This window comes from Rattus rattus, chromosome 9 (genome assembly GCF_011064425.1).
Source record: "Rattus rattus isolate New Zealand chromosome 9, Rrattus_CSIRO_v1, whole genome shotgun sequence".
NCBI classification, from domain to species: Eukaryota; Metazoa; Chordata; class Mammalia; order Rodentia; family Muridae; genus Rattus; species Rattus rattus.
In genome coordinates, this window is record NC_046162.1 from 43,312,822 (window position 1) to 43,334,922 (window position 22,101).

The 22,101-nt window shown below is 42.8% G+C and overlaps 1 protein-coding gene across 1 annotated transcript in view; it reads left to right on the plus strand.

Moving 5' to 3' along the window:
• Nucleotides 1-22,101, plus strand: part of Kiaa0753 (KIAA0753 ortholog) — a 43,241-nt gene that overhangs the window by 5,602 nt on the left and 15,538 nt on the right. The window contains exons 3-11 of the mRNA XM_032914125.1: nucleotides 845-951; nucleotides 1,535-1,597; nucleotides 1,936-2,151; nucleotides 3,819-4,029; nucleotides 12,695-12,903; nucleotides 14,716-14,882; nucleotides 16,492-16,611; nucleotides 17,666-17,755; nucleotides 17,945-18,034. Coding sequence (XP_032770016.1) covers nucleotides 845-951; nucleotides 1,535-1,597; nucleotides 1,936-2,151; nucleotides 3,819-4,029; nucleotides 12,695-12,903; nucleotides 14,716-14,882; nucleotides 16,492-16,611; nucleotides 17,666-17,755; nucleotides 17,945-18,034 — 1,273 coding nt within the window. The remainder of the gene's footprint in view (nucleotides 1-844; nucleotides 952-1,534; nucleotides 1,598-1,935; nucleotides 2,152-3,818; nucleotides 4,030-12,694; nucleotides 12,904-14,715; nucleotides 14,883-16,491; nucleotides 16,612-17,665; nucleotides 17,756-17,944; nucleotides 18,035-22,101) is intronic.

A 22,101-nucleotide genomic window follows, 5' to 3' on the forward strand; every position in this document is an offset into this window, starting at 1 on the left:
TTTCTTAGCAGCCTCGTTGCCTTATTGTTCTTGTCTGACTCATTTTCTGTCTGGTGCTGGGGCTTAAACCCATGCATACTTGACAAGTGCTGTACTGTAGAGCTGCACTTCATCCTCCTCTCTCATGTGTAACAATTAATGAGAAAGTCAAACTCAGAATGTCTATTTACACAAGCAAAGTATTGCTTGTATCCAACTGGTTTATTAAGAGTTTTATAAAAGAATGTGTGAATACATTTGGAAACAGTAGTCTAAGAAGAAATGGATAGATTGGCTCTACCCTGGCCAGTATTCCAGAAATGGACTGAGTTGATCCTTACAAAACTATGGAGAGCCAGTGTGCACAAGAGTGTGTTTCTTGACATGCAGCTTGACACTTAGACATTCAAATAACTTTAGCACTTCATCTTAATGTTCTAGAGAAAGAATTTCTCATTTGGATTCAGGATAAATAATTCAGTAAAAATAATCTCACTTAACAGGAAAATAGTCCAGTAAAGATCTTTTTTCTTCTTTCTTTTTTTCTTTTCTTTTCTTTCTTTCTTTTTTTTTTTTTGAAAAATAGGGGAAGCATTGTAGATTTTGGCTTAATATAAAAGGATTTTGAGACAGTGAAGTTTGCTGTCCAGAGGGGTTTGTTTTGGTGAATTGTGGTGCATAGGATCTTTGTGTCCCTTCTGTCCCTGAGTCCGTACACAGATCACTCAGTAAGTCATAGCCTTGGTTCTTAAGTCTGCTAAGGCAGCCTCTTCGTTTCCTTAGGAAGACACATCAGCTACTACTCTATTAAGTATTTAAAGTTCCTATGTGTTGTTTTCAACCTAATGTGGGGAAATACTTTCAGATAGACTAGAAGAGGCTTTGGATCCCGATGAAGAGCATCGAATCCGCGTCAGGAGACAGGAGCAAGCCGTGCGCAGTGCCCGCATGCTCTATGTTCTTCAGCAGCAGGTATGGCAAAGCCAGGGGAGTTGGAACAAGTGGCCTGCATGTAGATTTCTTAGGGACTTGCAGCTTTCCTTCTGTCACAGAAAGATGAACACAAGGGTCCTGCATAAATGCTAATGAATTTTCAGGGTTAATTTCCTAAACTTATGGACTAGTAATTCACATTCTTTTGACAGAAAGGTGTGTGTGTGTGGTGTGAAAGGGTCTTACCATGTAGCCCTGGCTAACCTGGAATTCAGATAACTGCTGTCTATGTCTCCCTGTTGCTGGGATCAAAAACATGTGTTAGTATACCTTGTAGAATGCAAGTCTTTAGTGTGGCTCATAAGACACAAGCTGGTCCTTCTATTGGTCTTCATGGTCAGTTCTTACATTGGGGACCTGGGGATAGCTCTATTAACCATTTTGAAGCAGAAATCAGTTGGTGTTAGGGAGGTATGGTGATTGAATGAGAAGAAGCTTTTTCTCATTTTTAAGTGACTTGAGTTAGTAAGGGTTATGTTTGGATTAAACCGGGGTCTGTTTTTCTATAAGAAAGATCAATGGACAGGCATAAAAGTTTCGTTTCCCCCTTTTCACAAAACAGGTAAAAGAAATTCAGGAAGAATTGGATAAATTAAGTCCACGAAAAATTAAACATACTAAGAAGGTATGTTATGATTCTAATGAATGGTTATTAATAGAGTGCATTTACACTGTTTAGTCATTGTTTCTGTATACCTGTTAGGGAGGATCTGAAACAGGTCACTATGTGGTCACTCCTGATATAGACAGGTCACTGTATGGCCATTCCTGGTATACAGACAATGGGAAAGAAAAGAATCTGTTTCTAGAGAACTTGAGGTCTTGTAATTTTCTTCTCTATGAAAAAGATTTGACGACAGGAAGCACTTTGTGTGGCAGATAGACTCCAGATATTCTTAAAGGTTGCTGTAGTATTGGGAAGTCAGAACTTGAAGTAACCCCTTGCTTCTTGTTTGTTGCCAGTCATGGGCAATGTCTAGGCTGGCAGCCGCTCATCGAGCAGCCATCCGGGCCTTGCAAGTGTTTATCACTCAGTTTACTGACCGAGGGGAGCACCCAGTTCCTGCTCGGTGCAGGGAACTGGGCAGCCTTATTCGTCAGCTGTCACTGTGCTCTGCCAAGCTGGATGTCGATCCTTCTGTGCCAGACGTGGTCATAGACATCTTGCAGCAAATCGAGGTAGGAAATGGACTCCAGTTTTTATTTAAAGGATGTTGCTTCCAAGCAGGGAAATAACTCAGACTCTCTCTAGTCAGGGAGACGATAAGGCAAAACTACTGCCTTGCCTGGTAACTTGATGCTTGGCAGAGAATGTAAGTTTGCATTTTTATTGTTTTTACACTCTGATTTTATTACAGAAAAGAAAGGAAAATGGCAAGGAATTCTCAGATTAGTGCTTAATTATCAGTATTTGATCTAGATAGGTTCTAGAAAAGAAACACTTGGGATCCATGCAAGCAAGAATCTCAGATCTTGGGATGACTGGAAACATCTGGTATTTCACGAGTGGCTGTTCTAATCAGGAATGGACAAAGACCTTAGCTCTCATTGGTTACAGAGACAGCATTAACAGTGAGCTTTGGCTTTATAACTTCCAGGGTTTGTAGAGTACTGCAATACAATGTAGCCTTTTATCCTTGCTCAGTACCCCGACTTAGAAATACATTTGTTACTGCTAATTTAATTTGCATTGTTGCTGTTTTTAAAGCCAAGGACAGAGAGATCTCTTGAGAGCTGAAACTAATTAGCCACCCATGGCAGTATTACTTCTCTCATACACTTTCATCCATAAATAGGAAAAGATAATCCTGTATTAATAAGCTGTTGGCCCTGGAGGAGGGGTCCATGGTAGAGAGAATTCCAGACAGAAAGACAGCTGACTACTAGGAACTAGCTCTAGTTGTTCTTAAAGCCTGCTCTGCTTTGTAGTCCTATTGTTTAACAAATGTCTATTAGCTTTGGTTACATCCGTGTAGACAGAGCTCACTCTCAGGAGTATGTCAAGTGCGGATCTCAGAACCTTTGACAGTGTGTCAGATAATGTCATACATGCTCTTTCAACTTACCTGTAAGAAACATTACTGGACAAAATCATTTCAATTAGGAGAACTATCTTCTGAATCCTAGAAAGGATCTCAAGAGGTTACCCCATATTCTGAGCAAGAGCACCGTTAACATTGCATCTTAAGCATAATGTAGATATCCCCTAGTTTTGAATGTATTCAGTAATGTAGGAGATTAAACACTCGGTGATTCCTTTCCCAACTTACTATCTTGTTTCCATACACTCCTCTGAACTCAGCCTCTCTGACTGCTCAGTCGTCTTTAATTCATACTGACCAGTACTGCCTAGTAATGAGTGAGTGGGTGTGACTCAGAGGGGAGACATAGACCTCCTGCCATTATTGCCGTGGGCAAATAGCCACTGGACCCACAAGGTTCCATTAACTTATGAAAATGTATGTTCAGTCTAATGTATTTACCCACACAAAACACGACTTGAGTTCATGATGTTTTGTTGAAATGAGAATTAACATGAGCACATACAGCTGTAATCTGAAGACTGTGCTTAGTTTCCAAAGTAGTGATTCTGAATTTTAAAGTTAGGTGCCTCTTAAAAATGATCTTAACAAACTAAACATGTAAAAGAACTTGTGGAAATTACTTTTATTAATCAATCCCTGTTGTAAATAATATCATTTTTAAACTAATGGGAACATCATGTTAACCATTAGAGGTAGCCATTTAATGACGTGTCTTTTTGGAAAGTGTAATTTTTTCAGTGTAGTGACTAAAGTCATACTCTAGTGGGATAAACTAAGAGAATAATTACTGCTTTGTGACAGGCTTTGGAGTCTCTCCTGGAAAAGAAGTTGTCACCTAAAAAGGCAAAGAAATGTTTCACAGAAATTCGGAGCAGATTTCCCATTGGTAGCCAAAAGATCTTAGAGAGATGGCCAACTGTACTGCCCAAGAGTGAAAGGAGACCCTTGGTCACAAAGGAGACATTTCCACAGGAAACCAGTCGACCTTCTGTGGCAAAGAGACTTCTGGCAGGTATGAGTCTCAAAGTGTTACTGTGTGGTGTTTTACTCAGGGAAATTGCAACAGTTACTGCATCACACTGGGACGTCCTGATTGGTGGCCCTGTCCAGGAGAGCTACTTGCCCCTAGGATTGGGAAGTAGCAACTAGCATTTGTCCTAGGACTGGAGGCTGGAGCATGCATCTATAGAAGCCCATCAGCAAGTCAAATCCTCCTCGCTCCATCATAGTGCTAAGCAGACTGCATTGTCCTGGTGTGTGGATGCACACATGTGCACTTGACGTTTGTGCATTTCTGGATCCTCATCCTAGGGGATGGAATTGTCAGGATGTGGGGTATGCACATTTGAGCAGATTTTGCCAATTTACCCCTTTAAAAGTATGTGTATGCTTCTGTTTTGATGAGCAGTGTTTTATGTAATAAGATCTGAGTGTTTCCAGCCTCTCGGTGGGAAATGGCATCTCACTGTTGCTTACGGAGTCTGTTCATGGCTTCCTTACCTGCACTTACTGCTTCTGCACAGATTCCCCTTGTGTATCCTTTATCCCGCTCCTTGTTGGGTTCCATGTCTTTTTTACTTAGGAATATAAAAGTGCTGTGGGGAGTGTAGTTAGTACTCTTTCTTTTTCCTTTTTGACTTACATGTAGTCACTTATCTTTGGAATTTGTTTATGGTGTTTCTGGTATAGAAACTTAATTAGGTAGGCAAATCCATTAGTCTAACTCATATTTTACTATTTGACAAGACAACTAATTTTTCTTTGTTATTTTTTAAGATTTACTTGCCATTGCTCACTCTGAAAGAATGTGGAGTGAGCCTGTTGAGTGTGGGCATGCTGGCAGCCGCCTACGCCAGCTCACGGGGAGGAGATGGCCATCCTGATGAGTGCAGACCCAGGCTTCTTTTCTTATATATAAGTACACTGTAGCTGTTTTCAGACACACCAGAAGAGGGCATCAGATCTCATTACAGATGGCTGTGAGCCACCATGTGGTTGCTGGGATTTGAACTCAGAACCTCTGGAAGAGCAGTCAGTGCTCTTAACCACTAAGCCATCTCTCCAGCCCCCAGGCTTCTTTTCTATACCTCAGTCCAGTGTCAGAGCTTTCAACATAGAGTTTTATAAGTTTCTTGCTATGTAAATTTCTAGTTTTCTGTCTCATAGATTTTATTGATGTTGTGAATGAAATTTTTATTAATTATGAAACTGGTTATTGGTACTTAAACAGAAATTGTTTGGTTTGTGCATTAGCCTCATATCTGGCAGTGCCTTGAAGTCTTTTATTATGACACTGTTTCATTGGGCCTACACAGTTGAAGATTTCTGAAACCAGAGAACCTTTCTTTCTTAGAGCTAGAGGTCCAGCTTTGCACATCCAGGCAAACACAGTACCTTTGAGCAACACAGCCAACTGGAAGGCATCCCCCAAGCTCTGAAGTAGAGCTATCCTGCCTATGTTGCTTAGTAGCCCAGGCCAGCCTATAAAACTGAGGCTGACCTAGAACTTTGCAAACCTCATGTCTTAGACTTCCGGTGCTAGGTTTATAGGTATGAACCACTATATTCTACTAAGGGATGCATCTGTTAACCAATTGCAACATTTGAAATGTTTAATATTTAAAATTCCTAATGAATAGTGATGTGTGTTATAAACTGATGTTTTAGCTTTGATGTAATCAAGGGTTTTGTTGCTTGATCTTTTTGATAATTTCCAGTAGATGAGATAATCTATAAACATTATGGGTAAAACCAGTAAACTAATTTTATTTTCTAAAAACAGTTCTGCATTATTTATAATTATAACTGGAGAAGAGGGAGAGGGTGGGGGTGATAGGATATGTGTAGAGGTCAGAGGACAACCTTGAGGAATCAGTTCTCCCCATTCACCAAGGGTTCCATGGAGTGAACTCAGGTTGTCAGTGCATGGTGCGCTCTTCTTATCCTCTCAGCCATCTTATTGGCCTAATATTCATTTTTTTAATGAGGTAGAAGATACAGATAGAGAAGTGTACAAAGTGTCAACCCACTGCTGAGCAAATACCAGAAAAGAGAACGTCTTGCACTTTATGAACTGCCTGCATTAGACTAGCACAACTGCACCCGGAAAGGCCTTTTGTTCTCCTCCCTTTCACCTGGCTTCCTGTATGTACTTAATATTTTAAGTTTTGTTTTTAATATATATATGCAGTGTCCATAGAGAGCAGAAGTGGGCAGTGGTTCCCCAGAACAGGCAGTTGTGAATGGCCTGGCCTGGGTGCTGAGGTAGGCACATGTTCTTAACTTCTGAGCTGTCTGCAGGACAGAAGTTAACTCCCCTCCCCTACCAGACAGAGTCTCACTGGACAGACCAGGCTGGTCTAGAACTCACAGATATGCCTGCCTTGCTTCCTGAGTGCTAGGATAGAAGGTGCCACTCTTCTCAGATATCGTTGGTTTTTTTGAACCCTGTTGCAGAGTCTGTATTTAACCTTAGATTTACTGAGAGTAACAATGTGTTGAATTTTCTCTGACCTTATTTTGTGTTTTTCGGTTGCCAATCTTTGAGGGCTTTCCTCTCACTGCAACTTACTATGTCAACATTCTTTATGTCATTTCTCCTCTCTTGTGGTCAGAAACTTGCATGAGTGTCTCATATCTATTAGAGCATTTGTCCATCTGCTGCTCTTCTGTGGACCCTGAACAGCTTAGCGTTTTACCTGTAGCCTCTGTGGAGCCCTGAGTGATGACAGGAGGGGTAGTTCACTGAGGTGGGGAGAGGGGTTCTATAGCTCCGCTCAGTCCTGACAGGTGAGTAGGGTCTCGCCCACAGACAGAAGGCTCAGTCCCAGAAGACAGCCCCACTTGAGACACCAGCTGCAGACCTTACCTTGTCACTTGCTATTCTACATCTAGGCTCGGTGGGAGTTCACCCAGTGTACATATACCCAATACAGAGGTACCATAGGGGACACATGGGAATAGCCAGACGGGCGGGATCTAAGGCCAGGAATGTGGGAAGGGGCACACTACCTCCAAGAACGTCCATGTAAACAGCAACCCAAAAGCTCTCAGAAGCCCATAGTTAAGAGGTTACCATGGAGCTTCTGTCACATGGGCAGGATTGGTTATCATGCAAGCCCTACCTATGTGCTGCCCTTCCTCGAGGGTGGGGCATGTGCAAAAAGTAGAGGCTTGACTCTCACTCGGGCTCCTTGTGAGGCAGAGTGCAGGAGCCTGGGTTCTTACTCGCCCTCCTTGTGACCTTGAACAAATGCTTCATTTGTTTCCTCACTAGAGGAATTTTAGTAATCCTGTTCTACCTGCTGTGGGAGGCAGCTTGATCGGATGCACATGGATGTGAATTCTGTTAAAAAGCAAAAAGCGTATTGTACCAAACATGAGGCACACTATCACCATGACTCTGAAGTGAAACTTGGCTCTAGGTAGCTGGTTCTCACGTGCCATGCACTTGCGTCTGGGGAGCAATGTGGTGATCTTTCGCTTTGTTTTTCTTGTTCTTATTATTGTCCAGGTCACATTTTTCTTTTTCTGTCTTAGATAGCACTCTCCCTGTTCCTAATTCTTCATTCCTAGTTCCTGAAGTTCCTGCTCCCTACCCAGTACCTCGGAAATATTATGGGGAGTCCCAAGGGAGGGAAAGTGTCTCTGTCTCATTTGGGATTTATGATTTAGCCTAATTGGGTGAGTTTCCTTGTGATTTGAGTAATTGTTGGCCAGTGCATTTCTTAGAGGCCTATGACTACTGATTGCATTAGTGTACTGTGTGAGGATGGCTTGTGGCTGCCTCTCTGCTGGCAACAGTGTCCTCAGACTCAGCTTTCTGTGGATTTGCACTGCATTTGCTGTCTGATTGATGCCATTCACAACTGAAAAGGTGTCAGGACCTAGCAGCCAGCGTTGCTTCAATAGATGTAACCTTGGGAGTTACTAAGCTATAGATTGAGTAACAGGAGTTAGTCCTGGCATTCTTCTGTTCTGCTTTCAAATCCTTGCTGTGAAACTGACTGAGCTTTGAGAACATCTAAGGAGAACAATGGTATGGGAGAATCAGGGTCCTGACTTACTTTTGCTAAGGAAGAATCTCAATAAAGCTTCTTTCCTTTACACACACACACACACACACACACACACACACACACACACACACACACAAACATATTTTTTAATCTCAACAGCAGTGTCCCATCCCTCTCCTCTCTCCTCCCAGTCCTCCCCTCTGCCCCCCTACCCAAATTTACTCCTCCTCCATTTACCTTCAGAGAGAGCAGGCCTCTCGTGGGTATCACCTAAGCATTGCATATCAAATTGCAGTAAGACTAGCCATCTCCCCTTAAATTAAGGCTGGCGAGGCACCCCAGTATGAGGAAAAGGGTCCCAAAAGCAGGCAAAAGAGTCAGAGACAGCCCCTGCTTCCACTGTTAGGGGTCCCCAAAAAAGACCAAGCTACAGAACTGTGACATACGCAAAGGGCCTAGGTCAGTCCCATGCAGGCTCTCTGATTATCGGTTCAGTCTCTGTGGGCCCCTATGAGCCCAGGTTAGTTGAGCCTGTGAGTTTTCGTGTGGTGTCCTTGACCCCTCTGGCTCCTTCCCCTCTTCTGCTCTGTCTGCCTAGTGTGAATCCCTGCATCTGTTTCCGTCAGTTGTGGGTGACGTCTGTCTGATGACAACTGGATTACGCACCATCTGTGAGTACAGCAGAGCATCATTAGGAATCCTTCAGTGATTCTCTTTTTCCAGTCATGTGTGGTTCAGTCTGAACGGAGGGGATGAAAATAATCAATACCATGTATCTACCATGCAGTTTAAAGCATTTTACTCTGGAATTTTTTTTTAAAAATGTGACAAGTACTGTTAAAGTCCCTTGAATACTTCCTCCCCATTCCATTTTCTTCCTTTCTAGAGGTTTCCATTATGAGCCTGTTCTGTTTTATGTCTGAGCTGCTCATGTGTGTCTATAACACATTGCTCCACACATGTGACCACATATAGTATATATCAGCCTGTAGTATGATTATTTTTTAAATTAGTAAGACTTATTCATATTAATAGGTGAAGTTGAATTTTTCTAGTGCTAGGGTTCAAACCCAGGGCCTCACACACTAGAAATGCTGAGCGTCTCTGATCTGCACCCTCAGTTCAGAGGATTCTAACTTTTTAACTCTCATGTGGGTCTCCTTTCTATAAGTAAACCATAAATGATTACACATTAACGGACACGGGCTGTCCCCAGTCGTCTGTCATCAGTCTCTGTGTGTGGTACAAGGTCTCACTGTGCTGGCCGAATGGCCAGAGCCCCTGGGATTGAGCAATCCTCTCTTGCACCTCCTGAGTATCAGGATACACAAAGCTTTTACTGTGCCACTATGCTGGCTGGTTCTGCTTTTATAAACAGTGACAGAGTGACGTCAAAGCCGACCCCTCATCTCTGTTTACATGAACAAGTTCCCTGGGCCAAGCATGCCTGTGACTCGGCTGCTGTACTGAGAATCAGCCTTCGAGGGCATTGATGGAGCCACTCTTCAGGGGATTCACTGCTTCACTCCCACACTACTGGTGTCTGAGTTTTCTCCTTCCTTGTTTATGTTTGTGTCATGCTTCACATTTCCCCATTCTAATAGTTATAAGTCTGAGTTATGGCGTGGTTTTCCTCAAGTTTATCATCTATCTTTTTTTTTCTTTTCTTTTCTTTTTTCGAGTCAGGGTTTCTTCTATGTAGTCTTGGCTATCCTACAACTCATTCTGTGGACTGTGGACCAGGCTGACCTTGAACTCATAGAGATCCACCTGTCTCTGCTTCTCAAGTGCTGGGATCAAAGGCGTGTGCCACCACCTGGCTGTTTTTATCATTTTTTTCATGCTTTTATGGAATACTTGTAGTAGTCTAATTTGTAGCTTCTATACTTCACTCATTTCTCTGTTGAATCGCTTATTTCCTATATAGATTTGTACATATTTCAGGTATCTCCTTCCAGATTTGGCTGATTTGTTATGGTGATTTTTTTAATCAAAAGCTATAGTTTAGTGTAAACTCTAGTAAGTTGCATCATATTTGAGCTTAAGACAGTCTTTCCTGTCTTGATGAGATGATAGTATTGTCCTGTTGTTTCTTCTTAAAGCTCTGAAGGACTTCATGCTGTTTGTGAGCTAAGCCCTGTTCAATGTGATTCCACTTTGATTTCTCTGTGTGGACAGTAGTAGTCCTCATTCTATATCTGCTGGTCTGTGGCTCCCGTCCTATGCCATTGGTCCCTGAGTCAGTCCACACTGCCTTACTAAGATTCCTGTCTCTGGGCAAGAAAGACACCTGCCTCCACTTTATTTCCCATATTGTTGTTGCTTCTCAAATTTGTTGGACTAATTTTTAATATTTTACTCTTCATATGAATTTTTAAAATTAGATTTATTATTTTATGTGTGAGTGTTTTGCCTGCATGCGCATATGTGTACCACATGCATGTGTGGTGCCCTCAGAGGTCAGAAGAGGGCATTAGATTACCTGAAACTGTAGTTAATAGATTGCTGTAAGCCATTTTGTGGGTGCTGGGAAACTAACCAGGGTCTTCTAAAAAAAACAAGTGCTCTTAACTTCTCAGCCACCTGTCTGGCCCCTTCATAAGAATTTTATGATTAATTTATTTAAGTTTTGTTTGTTTGCTTTTTTGTTTGTTTGTTGAACCCTTACTAACCTGAGACTTTCTGCGTTTGTCAGACTGAGTGCTGGAAATAAAGGTGTGTGCCATGATACCCAGCTAGATCAATCTATACACACTTTTAATTTGATATGCATTTGAAATTGCAGATCACTTGTGGGGAACTAACATAGATACAATGTTCAGTCTGTAAAAGGTCTATACAATTGACATTCTGTTTGGAATTTATGGTTAGCCCCATCACAGTTTGAATTCATAGTTTCCTTTTCTTTTTTTTTTTTTTTTTTTTTTTTTTTGGTTCTTCTTTTCGAGCTGGGGACCGAACCAGGGCCTTGCGCTTCCTAGGCAAGCGCTCTACCACTGAGCTAAATCCCCAACCCCTTCCGTGTTCTTTCAATGGCCAGGAATATAGTCCCAGCACTGCAAAAACAAAATAAAAGCTTTGCACTGCTTTTCTGAAATTCCTATGAGTTTTGAGTTTTCATCCCCAACCCCTTCCGTGTTCTTTCAATGGCCAGGAATATAGTCCCAGCACTGCAAAAACAAAATAAAAGCTTTGCACTGCTTTCTCTGAAATTCCTATGAGTTTTGAGTTTTTCATCCCCAACCCCTTCCGTGTTCTTTCAATGGCCAGGAATATAGTCCCAGCACTGCAAAAACAAAATAAAAGCTTTGCACTGCTTTCTCTGAAATTCCTATGAGTTTTGAGTTTTTCATTAGCTTTCTTCTTCATTTTCTTAGAGCTTTTGTTTTTGTGTATTTGTATGCTTGTGATCTTTTGTGGTTCTAGGACTGGAACCCAGAGCCTCCCACATGCTGACACAAGTTTTCAGAGCTGGGCATGGTGGCACACACCTTTAATCCCAGCACTCCAGAGGCAGAGGCAAATGGATCTCTGAGTTCCAGGATAGCCAGGGCCACACAGAGAAACTCTGCCTAGAAAAACAAACACATTTTTAATATGAGGGGAGATGGCTCACTGGTTAAGAGCACTGGCTGCTCTTTTATAGGATCTGGGTTTGGTTTGCAGTACCCATGAGGTAACTCATAGCTATCTATGACTCCAGTTGCAGGAGACCCATGAGTACTAGGGATATATGTGGTGCACACACGTGTGGACAAGTGTTCTGCCTACATGTATGCTCGTGCTCCTGTGCATGCAGTTCCCACAGAGTTGAGAAGAAGGCATCAGAAGCCCTGGAACTGAAATTATGTATGGTTTTGAGCCATTGTTTGAGGCTGGGAACCAATCCAAGGTCCTGTGCAAGAGCATAGAGTGCCTTTGACCACTGAGCCATCAGTGAGGATTACTATTGCTGTGATGAAATACCATGACGACAAGCAACTTGGGGAAGAAGAGTTATTTTGTTCACTGTTCCATATAACAGTTCATCATTTAAATAAGCAGGGGCCAGGGGAGGGGGGAAGCTGATACAGAGGCCATGGAAGAGTGCTGCTTACTGGCTTTTGCTTAGCCTACTTATAAAACCTAGAACCACCAGCACAGGGATGGCACCGCCCACAATGGGCTAGGGCTTCTCCCTTAATTGCTAAATAAGAAAATGCCCTACAGCTGGATTTTATGGAGGCATTGTTTTTCAATTGAGGTTCTCTCATTTCAGATGACTCTTGTTTGTGTCAAGTTGACATATATCTAGCCAGCACAGACAGTTTGGCAACCCAGTGGACCTGTGACTAAGATCAGCAGGGCACCAGTGAGGGAAGTATCTTAAAGCCAAGAAATCTAGAGAGGCCAACCTGGGTAGGAACAAAGATATTACAGAATAAGACCACAGACAAGAACTGGAAAGTCAGTAAATGTGGTCCTGACATTGAGGGGGTTGGGCATGGTGCTTGGACATTGGTAATTACACCTGCGGGGGTGTTGTTTAGGAGGTCGTGGGTGTGGCAACAGAGCTCCATGCTTTTCACAGTGCCAGACTGGAGTTTAGATCTTAAGTGCTTATAAGTCATTTCCCCTGTGTGGCTTAAGTGGAATTTCTCCTGTGAAATCTTTGTGTAGATGTTGGTCAGCCTGATGAGCTTCAGAGGCTGGAGAGTGAACTGGATTTGTTAGACACAGATATTCTTCCACAAGAAGCTTCCCATATATTGGACTTCAAGGATGAAACATTAACCCCAGTAAAACCACAAGCCGTAAGAAAGAAGACCGTGACAGGGCATATGCCACTTAGGAAGAAAGATACTTCAGAGTCAGCTAGATCACAGCAGGTAAGAAGTCTTCCTATCTTGTGGCCCGTTTATATTCATCTGATCAAGGTTTTACAGGCTAGTAAGGGGTAGGACCACATTGGTTTCTGGGCACATGGACGTCCTTTCCTGGGTCAGTAAGATCCTAACTCACTTAATACTATGATCTTAATTAGGAAGTTTGTCTTAACAGTCAGGATTGGAAAGGGTAAGAGTTGAGAGGATTTAAGGTTCTGTTCTGAGTGGTTAGTGGGATATGTTGTTCCTGGGACTGATGGTGGCTCAGTGGTTTTAAGGGTACTTAGTACCCTTCTAGAAGATCGAGATTAGGCTCCCAGCATCCACATGGTAGCTCATGGCTATCTCCAGTTCTAGGGGGTCCAGTGCCCACTCTGGCCTCTACAGGCACATGTGGTGCATAGACGTTCATGCAGCTAAAACACATAAAAATTTTTTTTAAAAGATTATGTTTCTACTAAGGATAAATACTGATCTATTATGGCCACTGAATACTGAAGGGCCACTTTAGGTGAGTGCTTTTTAATATGGCTTTAGAAACTAGCTGGGTAGTTAGAGCTTGTGATCTGAAACTACCTTATATTTTAAGCTTCTATCTAAAACTTCCTTATGAGGCTGAAGAGATTGCTCAGTAGTTTATCACTGACTGCTCTTCCGAGGCCTGGAGTTTGATTCCTAGCACTCACATAGTGGCTCACAACCATCTGTAACTCCAATTCAGGATATCTGGTGTCTTCTTCTAGCCTCCATGGGCACCAGGCATACAAGTAGTACAGACAAAATACCCATATAATTAAAAAATTAAAATAACAACAGTAAAACTTCCTTATAGTCCTACATTGGGAATGGGGAGATGAGCACCTTTGGTCCAAGTGTACTCACTGCAGTGACTGCCTCTCAGTAGTGCTGTCTGGAGGCTTCTGTAGCACTGGGCATTGCCACATGGCCTTGGGAAAGGAAATTCCATTATACTAGTGTCTTATTTTCCTTTCTATTATTCTGGGAAAAACCCACCAAACTGGAAGAAAGAGTATTTTTGGTCATGAAGGGAAGCCAGGGTAGGAGTTCGAGGCAGGAACTGAAGCAGGAGACCATGGAAGAATCCTTCTTACTGACTTGCTCACCCTACTAGAACCACCTGCCTAGGAGTGGCACTGCTCACAGTGAGCTGGCTTCTTTCCCATCACTCACTAACCAAGAAGATGCCCCAGACTTGCCTAGAAGCCAGTCTGTGTAGCTACTTCCTTTCTCATTGAAGTTTCTTTTTGCAGAGGACTCTAGTTTGTGTCAAGACCACAAAGCACTAATCAGCACAGCCAGTAACTGACAGGTCATGGATTGGGATCACATCTTTATTCCTTCCCAAGTAAACTTGTAATGGGATCATTGGGAAGTCAGGACTGAACCTGTAAGAAAGCATTCTACTTGGTTGTTCTTCTCAGCCTCATGCACAGTGGGTATTTGAAATTGTGGGATGCATTGTGATTAGAAAAGTTAAGTGTTTTAGGCAAGAATATTTTTTTAATTTACCTGTAAACAAACATGGACTTTTAGAAGGGAAGATTTAATTAAGGAAAAAGATAATAAATATTTTATATATGAATGTGGAAAAGCCAAGGATTTCAGGTCCACCCTTGCCCAGGTTTACTTCAGTGTGATTGATGTGCTTCTCACATTTCCCTCAGAGTGTTTTCAGTCGCTTTTGGAATGAATGTATGAATAGCAACGAGGCATTTGGAGCTGCAGTGAGTCAGAGGTTGAAGCTAGTGTCTTTGGTACTTGTCTGGCTTTGTAATACATGTTTATTTCTTATAGGGACTCCACATATCTGAAAGAAATCGACCAAACCAACCTCACAGCAAAAGCAGATTGCACCAGACAACAGTGTCATCTAGATTAAAAATGAACCGACAACCTGTGAAAGACCATAGGGCTCCTTGGATACCTCCAAACCCCACATCTCCACCAGCCTCTCCTAAATGGTATACAAACATTCAAGGACCCTGGGTTTATATGACTTTATTTTCTTCATGTTAGAGCAGATGAACTAGTAGGCTTCATTGTCCCCCTCGGGCAGAAATTCTTATTTGGGTGAGTAACACATGAGGTGTTTGTCCAGAAGTTTGTCTAGAAGTTTCCAGTGGACATATGCCAGTGTAGAAAGGATTATACACTGTGTTGTCTGCTCTGCAAACAGATTGTGCTTACCCGAGGCTGGGCATTGTATCTCTCTTATGTCTTAATATCTAGTGCCCACACATAATAGGCATTCACTTAATCTTTGCTGAATGAATAAATATTTTTAAATAATTTTAATTCCAAGACAAGAAAGTGGTGAACTCTGAGCTCATCCATATTTGCCTGATTTTGCTCCACCTGCAGGAGCCGATCTTTGTAGTGCTAACATTCCTGCCTTATTACCCACACTCACAGCATAAGGACAGTGTAGAGCTGCTGTCTATCCCACAGGGCTAGAGAGAAGGTTGTGTCTTCAGGGGAGCAGGGACCAGTTTGAATCAGGGTGGCTAAAGATAAAAGGGAGCTTGTTTGCCAAGATTTGGGAGTCTTTAAAAGCACCAGGAAAGAACTAGAAAGTCCAGCAGGCAAAGGAGGAAACACAGACAGCAAGTGAGAACAGAAGAAGGGGCTGACTAGCTGGAAGGGCCGCCTTGCTGCCGTGAGTGGACAGCTGAGTGCCCTGGTTCTAGGGAGGCCCCTGCAGGTGTGCATGGTGCGAGTCTGTGGTGCTGTCATCCTTCAGCCTCGAGGGACGGAGAACAAGCACTGTTCAGAGAGGCTTGTGTGACCAAAGCTGGGTCTTCTGATCCGACTGCGGGTTTTTTTCCTATGTTTTGTTTTTGTTTTTGTTTTGTTTTGTTTTTTTTAGTTCATGACTTTGTTCTGATTTCTTTGCTTTATGCATATCAATACTGAGACACAAGCTGAGTACTGCTAACCACATGCACAATAGCTGCCAGACTACAGTTTCTCAACCTGTGGGTCATGACCCCTTTGGGGTCAAATGACCCTTACTCAGGAATCACACATCCAATATCTTACATAACAGATATTTACATTATGATTCATAACAGAAAAATTACAGTTATGAAATAGTAATGAAATAACTTTATAATTGGGGTCACCGCAGCACAAGGAGCTGTATTAAAGGGTTGCTACATTAGAAAGGTTGAGAACTACTGATCTAGACCTATGTCTGGTGGGTGGAGATGTGGGGCAGATAAGACTTCCTGGATCAGAGTGCTGTGTGAGACCTAACACAGACATTTAGAGGAATGTGACCTGGGATATTACTAGTGACTCATATTTATATATTTAAAGCAGGTTTTGTCGAAGTACGTCCTTCATTCTGTGACTTTTGTTTTTAATTTTAATTGAAATAGTGACTGCTTCTGAAAGCAAAGGGATCTTCTCCCTTCATCATTGGGCAGGAGAGCTGGAGGATCCTCACGTTCATTTTTCTATGCAGGCGCCAGGCTCTGAGCTGTAGGTCAGCATTACATGGTTCTTTTAGGATGAGTCACCGGGGGTGGGTGAATGACTACAAAAGGCGTGCTTTTCCATTCCGTGCAGTGCTGCCTGGCTGAGGGGGAAGTACAACCCCAGAGATGCTGCAAAGGCGCAGTCCCTACAGCAAGAGGCTACCCACAGGGAAAGTCAGCTGGGAGGTGCTGCCGAGCAGGAAGCAGCCAGGTCTGTATTAGCATTTTCAGAATTAAGGCTCTGGTTATACAGACTCTGAAGCGGAGCCCTCTTGTCTTCCCAGTGTCTAAAGATGGTTATTTAAAGTTATATTGCTGGACTTCCCTTTTACACTCTCTATGTTACAACAGGCCTGCCATACTTCTGTTCTGTCTTATTTCATTCATTCAAAACCCTCTGTGTATGCCATTTGCCAATTTGTGTATAGCACAGTTGCATGCTTTATGTGCTTTTTAAAGAGAGCAAATAAGACCATAATCCCAGTTCTTATTTGCAGCCAGTGGGAGATACATGTAATTAGCTGTGACTGAAGATAGAATGTGGTATACACCGTGAGGTCCGGGCAGGTTCAGAACAGTGTTTCCTCTTGCTGCAGAGAATGAAGCTCTGCACAGGGAGGTCGACATTAAACCTGGACTTGCACAGGCAGGAATAAATGTGAGGAGTATAATGAGAGCGTTCCCAAGGACAGCAGCAGTGAAAACAGCTTGCTCTGCATTTGTTTGGCTGAAATTACCCTAGCATTATGGGAAAGCAAAAATAAAAGTGGGTATTAGGGCTGGGGGAGCTCAGGAGTATGGCGCAGCTCCATCTTCAGCCCTTAGGAAGGAGTGGGCCATTAGGTAATGTTCACATAGCCACAGCCATAGGAATCAAAGCCCTTTGACAGGCACATAAAATAAAATTGTTTACAGTTAATGCCCTCTTTTGTTTTTATTTGGCTTTATTAACACCTACACTTGGCTCTGTTTCTTTGTCTAAGCAAGTAACATGTCCTGAGATCAGTGGTGGGTGCCTTTCTTGTGGCAGCTTCTTGTGCATGTACTAACTTGAAGTACTTTTGTGCATAAATATCCATTATAGGAACATGTGGGAGCTTTCATGGGTACACAGAGGATACATTTATTACTTTTGAGTCCTTTAATAGAGCCAGGATTGGTGCTGGGATGGGGGGGAGGGACTCACTTTTCTGCTCTGTTTCTGTGGTAATGACAGCCGGTGGCCTTGAGGCATGGTTACCTTTACTGCTTGTATTGTCTGTCAGGCTTTCTTGGCCAGATGCTGAGTCTTCCAAAAGACTGAAGGAACTAGAAGACTTGGAAGCCAAAGAATTGGAAAGAAAGCAAAAGCAGAGGTAAGTGTTTGTTCCTAGGTGAGCAGTGAGTCATGGTCGTTGACATCAGTCACACTCCTGTGCTTACTGGCTTTCTGCCTCCTTAAGACTTCGAAGCCACCTAGGAAGTCTTCAGCAGAGCAGAGATAGAAGCCAAGGATATCCTGACTTGGTTTTGAGGAGAGTTGATGTGACTTTACTGCCCTTTAGGCTTGATTGGCTTGAGGCTGAGACTTCTAGAAGAACCAAAGAGTTGGATGAACTAAAAGCTGAAGAGATGGCCAGACTTCAAAAATTAAGGTATATGTCTGCTACCGGGGAGGGTGTGTGTCCCTCTATGGATTTAGTTGATCCATATAGTTTGGACTCTAAGAGTGAGTAATCAAATGAATGGGCGATTGCATGTTTCCATGTGCACTACGGCATGACTTCCTAGGTGTGTATGGAGTGTGAAGGAGAATTGCAAGAACATGTATGATCTGGGGGTGTTGTGTGTTTGTTTCTTGTTTGCTGCCTTGCATCCCAAGGCATTGCACTAGGTGGATGCCAGTCTTCCTGAGGGCAGAGAGCATGTGGAAGTGCATGGTGTGTGAATTGAATGATGAGCATGTGAACACTCTTGTTTCACCTTAGCCTGAATGCAGATAAGGTTTCAGATGAGGCTGCTTTTCTCTATTCATAACCTGAGAACACTACTACCAAACATCAGTAGATGTTGTAAACAAAGGTAGTGAGACGATGGAGTCAGGAACCAGGGCAGTTGGTACCCCTGGGAAAGGCGATTTAGCTTCTACAGCAGTGTCACTGGTTTGGGAGGAGATGCACAGGTGTTCATTTATAATATCCTGAATCACACAATAAAGAAATCAAGCAATAAAGAAATATGCTTAAGGACTGGAGAGATGGTTCAGTGGTTAAGAGCACTGAGTGCTCTTTCAGAGGTCTTGAGTTCAAGTCCCAGCAACCACATGGTGGCTCACAACCATCTGTAATGGGCATCCGATGTCTTCTTCTGGTGTGTCTGAAGACAGCGACAGTGTACTCATATACATGAAATAAATAAATAAATCTAAAAAAATTGGAGGTTCTCTTTAATCAACATAGCATCTTCATTAAAAAAAGAAATATTGCTTAAGATGTAGTGGGGATGATGCCACTGCCACAGTAAGTTGCTTTTGTCTATCTCTGATGGCCATTTGCCCTGTAGTAAGATGAACATGCACTGTCTGCAGCTCCTGTCCATCTCACCATCATTCATATCAGCTTTCAGCTCCACTCACAGGGGTAGGTCCTTCTGTCGGGCAAAGGCGACTGGGGTTAAGATTTCACTCAAGCAATCACTGAATCTTAGGGTTTGAAGGATACCCCATACACATAGCTGATACATCCAGACTTTTCTAGTGTTTCCAGGAAGTAAGTGGCTAGCGTGGGTATCCATGTCTCTGAGCTGGCATGGCCACTGCTGCGGGAGGGAATCTGCCTTTCATCTCTAGCTATTAGAAGGTTGACTACTGTCTCTGACAACTATCTACTTGTCTTTTTGTATCTCATTTATTCTTTATGTATGCTTTTTCTAGAAAAAAATGTGGCATACACATAGAAAAACACTAAATGTGTGACTCAGGATACTATAAATGAACACCTATGCATCGCCTCCCAAGCCAGTGGCACTGCTGTAGAGGCTAAATCGCCTTTCCCAGAGGTACCAACTGCCCTGGGTCCTGACTCCATCTTCTCATTACCTTTGTTTACAGATCTTCTACTGATGCATACATTTCTGCCAACAGCCTTAATTTTGAAAAAGAAGTACAAATTTAGCTGCGTATGAGACGGTCAGTTTTGCTGGTGTTAGCTAGACCCAGTTTTAGAACGTGGATCATAACCTGACTTTAAGCTTTCATCAGAGTACTCAAGAGTTCCTCACCAGGAGTCCTAGAGCAAGGACATGATGAGTCACAGCAGACTCACCCCTTCAGGCTGGGTGAACTAGGCCCAGTGAGCACTGGGCGCCTTATCAGGAGGGGGGCTGCCTGGCCCTGCTCTGCTTTCTCAGCTCCAACTGGGCAGCCTGTTGGGGTAGGTCCCAGATGGCCAGGCCACCTCCTTAGCATCAGGGAAGACAAGACAAGCATCCAGGCTAGCTTTGCTCAATGGATTTCTATGCTGTCATGTCCTTTTTCTGTTTGTTTTCTTGTTTTGATGAAGCATGGTCTAACTTAGCTTCTTTTTTAAAATTGCAATTTTATATCTTTATTTCACACTACAGATAGTTCTCATCCACACTGACTGACTGTAGGGTTTGTGTATATGTGTGTATGAGGTGGGGGCAATTTGATTGTTAGTGTTATCTAGTGTTAGGTTGTTGTTTTATCTATAGGGTTTTGAATGTAGTGATGAAGTGGTCGATTACTGAAGTGTAGAGCCTGTTTTTTGGTGACTCTCCATCTCATCTTGTGGGCAAATGCATGTAGATATAATAGGCACATTTCTTACTCACGTGGCCCAGATGGCTTTGTAGAGTCTGGTATCAGTGTGCACATCTCGAGTTCCTATCTCCCTTATGGCAGGTTTCCTATTTCTCGGAGTGTTAAAGGGACACACTTACTGAAGTGCACTCTGTGGATGCCCTGCGAGTGTGTTCTCAGGCTATCTCAGTCTTAGTTGTTTCCCATTACTATTCCTAGTAATATAACACCATGACCAAGGCAGCTTATGAAAGAAAGCTTGCAGTGACAGAAAATTAGACATGACAGCACCATGAAGAAATGGCTAAGAGCTCCTATTTTGTTCCACAAGTAGGAGGCAGAGTGAGGGAGAGGACACAATGGGAATGTCTTTGAGTCCTTACAGCCCAGTGTCCCCCAGTGACACACCTCCTCTGCCAAGGCCACACCCCCATCCTTCCCAAACAACAGGTCTACCTAAACTGGTGAGCCTGTGACGGCTCTGCATTCAAACCACCACAGCCGTCTCATCTCCCTGAAGGCAGAATGGATCTTCACCCCTTGCAGGAACCGTTCTACCAGCCGTGATGGTATATACCTGTCATGCTAGCACTTAAAGCTGAGGCAGGAGGATTGCCATGAGGCCAGCTCATTTTACAGTAGCTTGACCTTGTCAGAAAATAATATAATAAAATGATGATGATGATGATGATGATGATAATGATGATGATTAATGGGAGGGACAGGAATCTTTTTTCCAGAGATTTCAAATCTAAAAATGTTTGTTCTGTGCTTATATTTGCTAATTTTGTATACCCATTGTTAGTCTTATTATAGAATTCTAGTTTAGAAATTATTTTTAGTGAAAAAATTTTTTAAATTAAACTGTTTATTAGTATTTAATTATACATTCACACAGAGTTGTAATAGTACAGAAAAAAATTGGGTACTCATTTCTCAGCTACCTAGTATAATGTCTTAACAAACGGTTGACTATAGCCAGAGTGTAGAAAGTGACACAGTGAGGGTACATGGGACTAGCTGACGGTGAAATTTGTTCTGTAAAACCAGGGATGGTGCAGAGGGAGGGGGTGCCTCAGCAGGCCCATGCTGACGCATCCCTCCTCCCACTGCAAGGTATGGACGATGGGTCTAGTATAGAATGAAGTTAATTTGGGAAATGGGAGGGGGGGTTGACAAGGGAGGAGAGGCAAAGAGAAGACAGAGAAAGAAGAGGGACTACATGGAGCAGGGTCAGGGAGAGGGAGAAAAGGGTCAGAAAGAGAAAAGTGTCAGAGAGGGCAAAGAAAGGCCAAACAGTCCCCTGTTGCTAGGTAACTGTTGGGCGGAGCCTAGAAGGAATGCTAGCAATAGTCTGGAACACCACCGATCACCACCACCATCTCTCATGTTGCCCTTTTATAGCCATACATACTTCTCTGCTGCCCCAGCTACCTTTTGACTCGGTAAGTGTGGCAGCTAATCCAGAGGCCAGCTTGCAGGAGCCAGTCTCTTTTCAACTATGGAGATTAGACTTTGGTCATCAGGCTTGGCAACAAATGCCTTTAGCTGCTGAGCCATCTCAGCTGCCCTAGAATTGGCCTTTTTCCTAATATAGCTCTACAGAGAGTCATTCTGGTCACTACACGTATTATTTGTCCATTCATCTGCTGTGAGGTGGATCTCATGGTTTAACCACTCATCTTAGTAAACAAATGAGGACTATGTGGTTGTCTTTAGCTTGACATTATTGTGACTAAGGACTGTATAAACACCCATGTATTGTGTGATGTGTCTTTTGTCTTTATAGTAAGTGCCCAGAGTAAATTTGCCGGATTGTATGGTTCTTGTATGTTTTAGTTTCTGTCTTTGTCAGTGTTCTATTGCTGTGATGAGACACCATGGCCAATGCAACTCTTATAA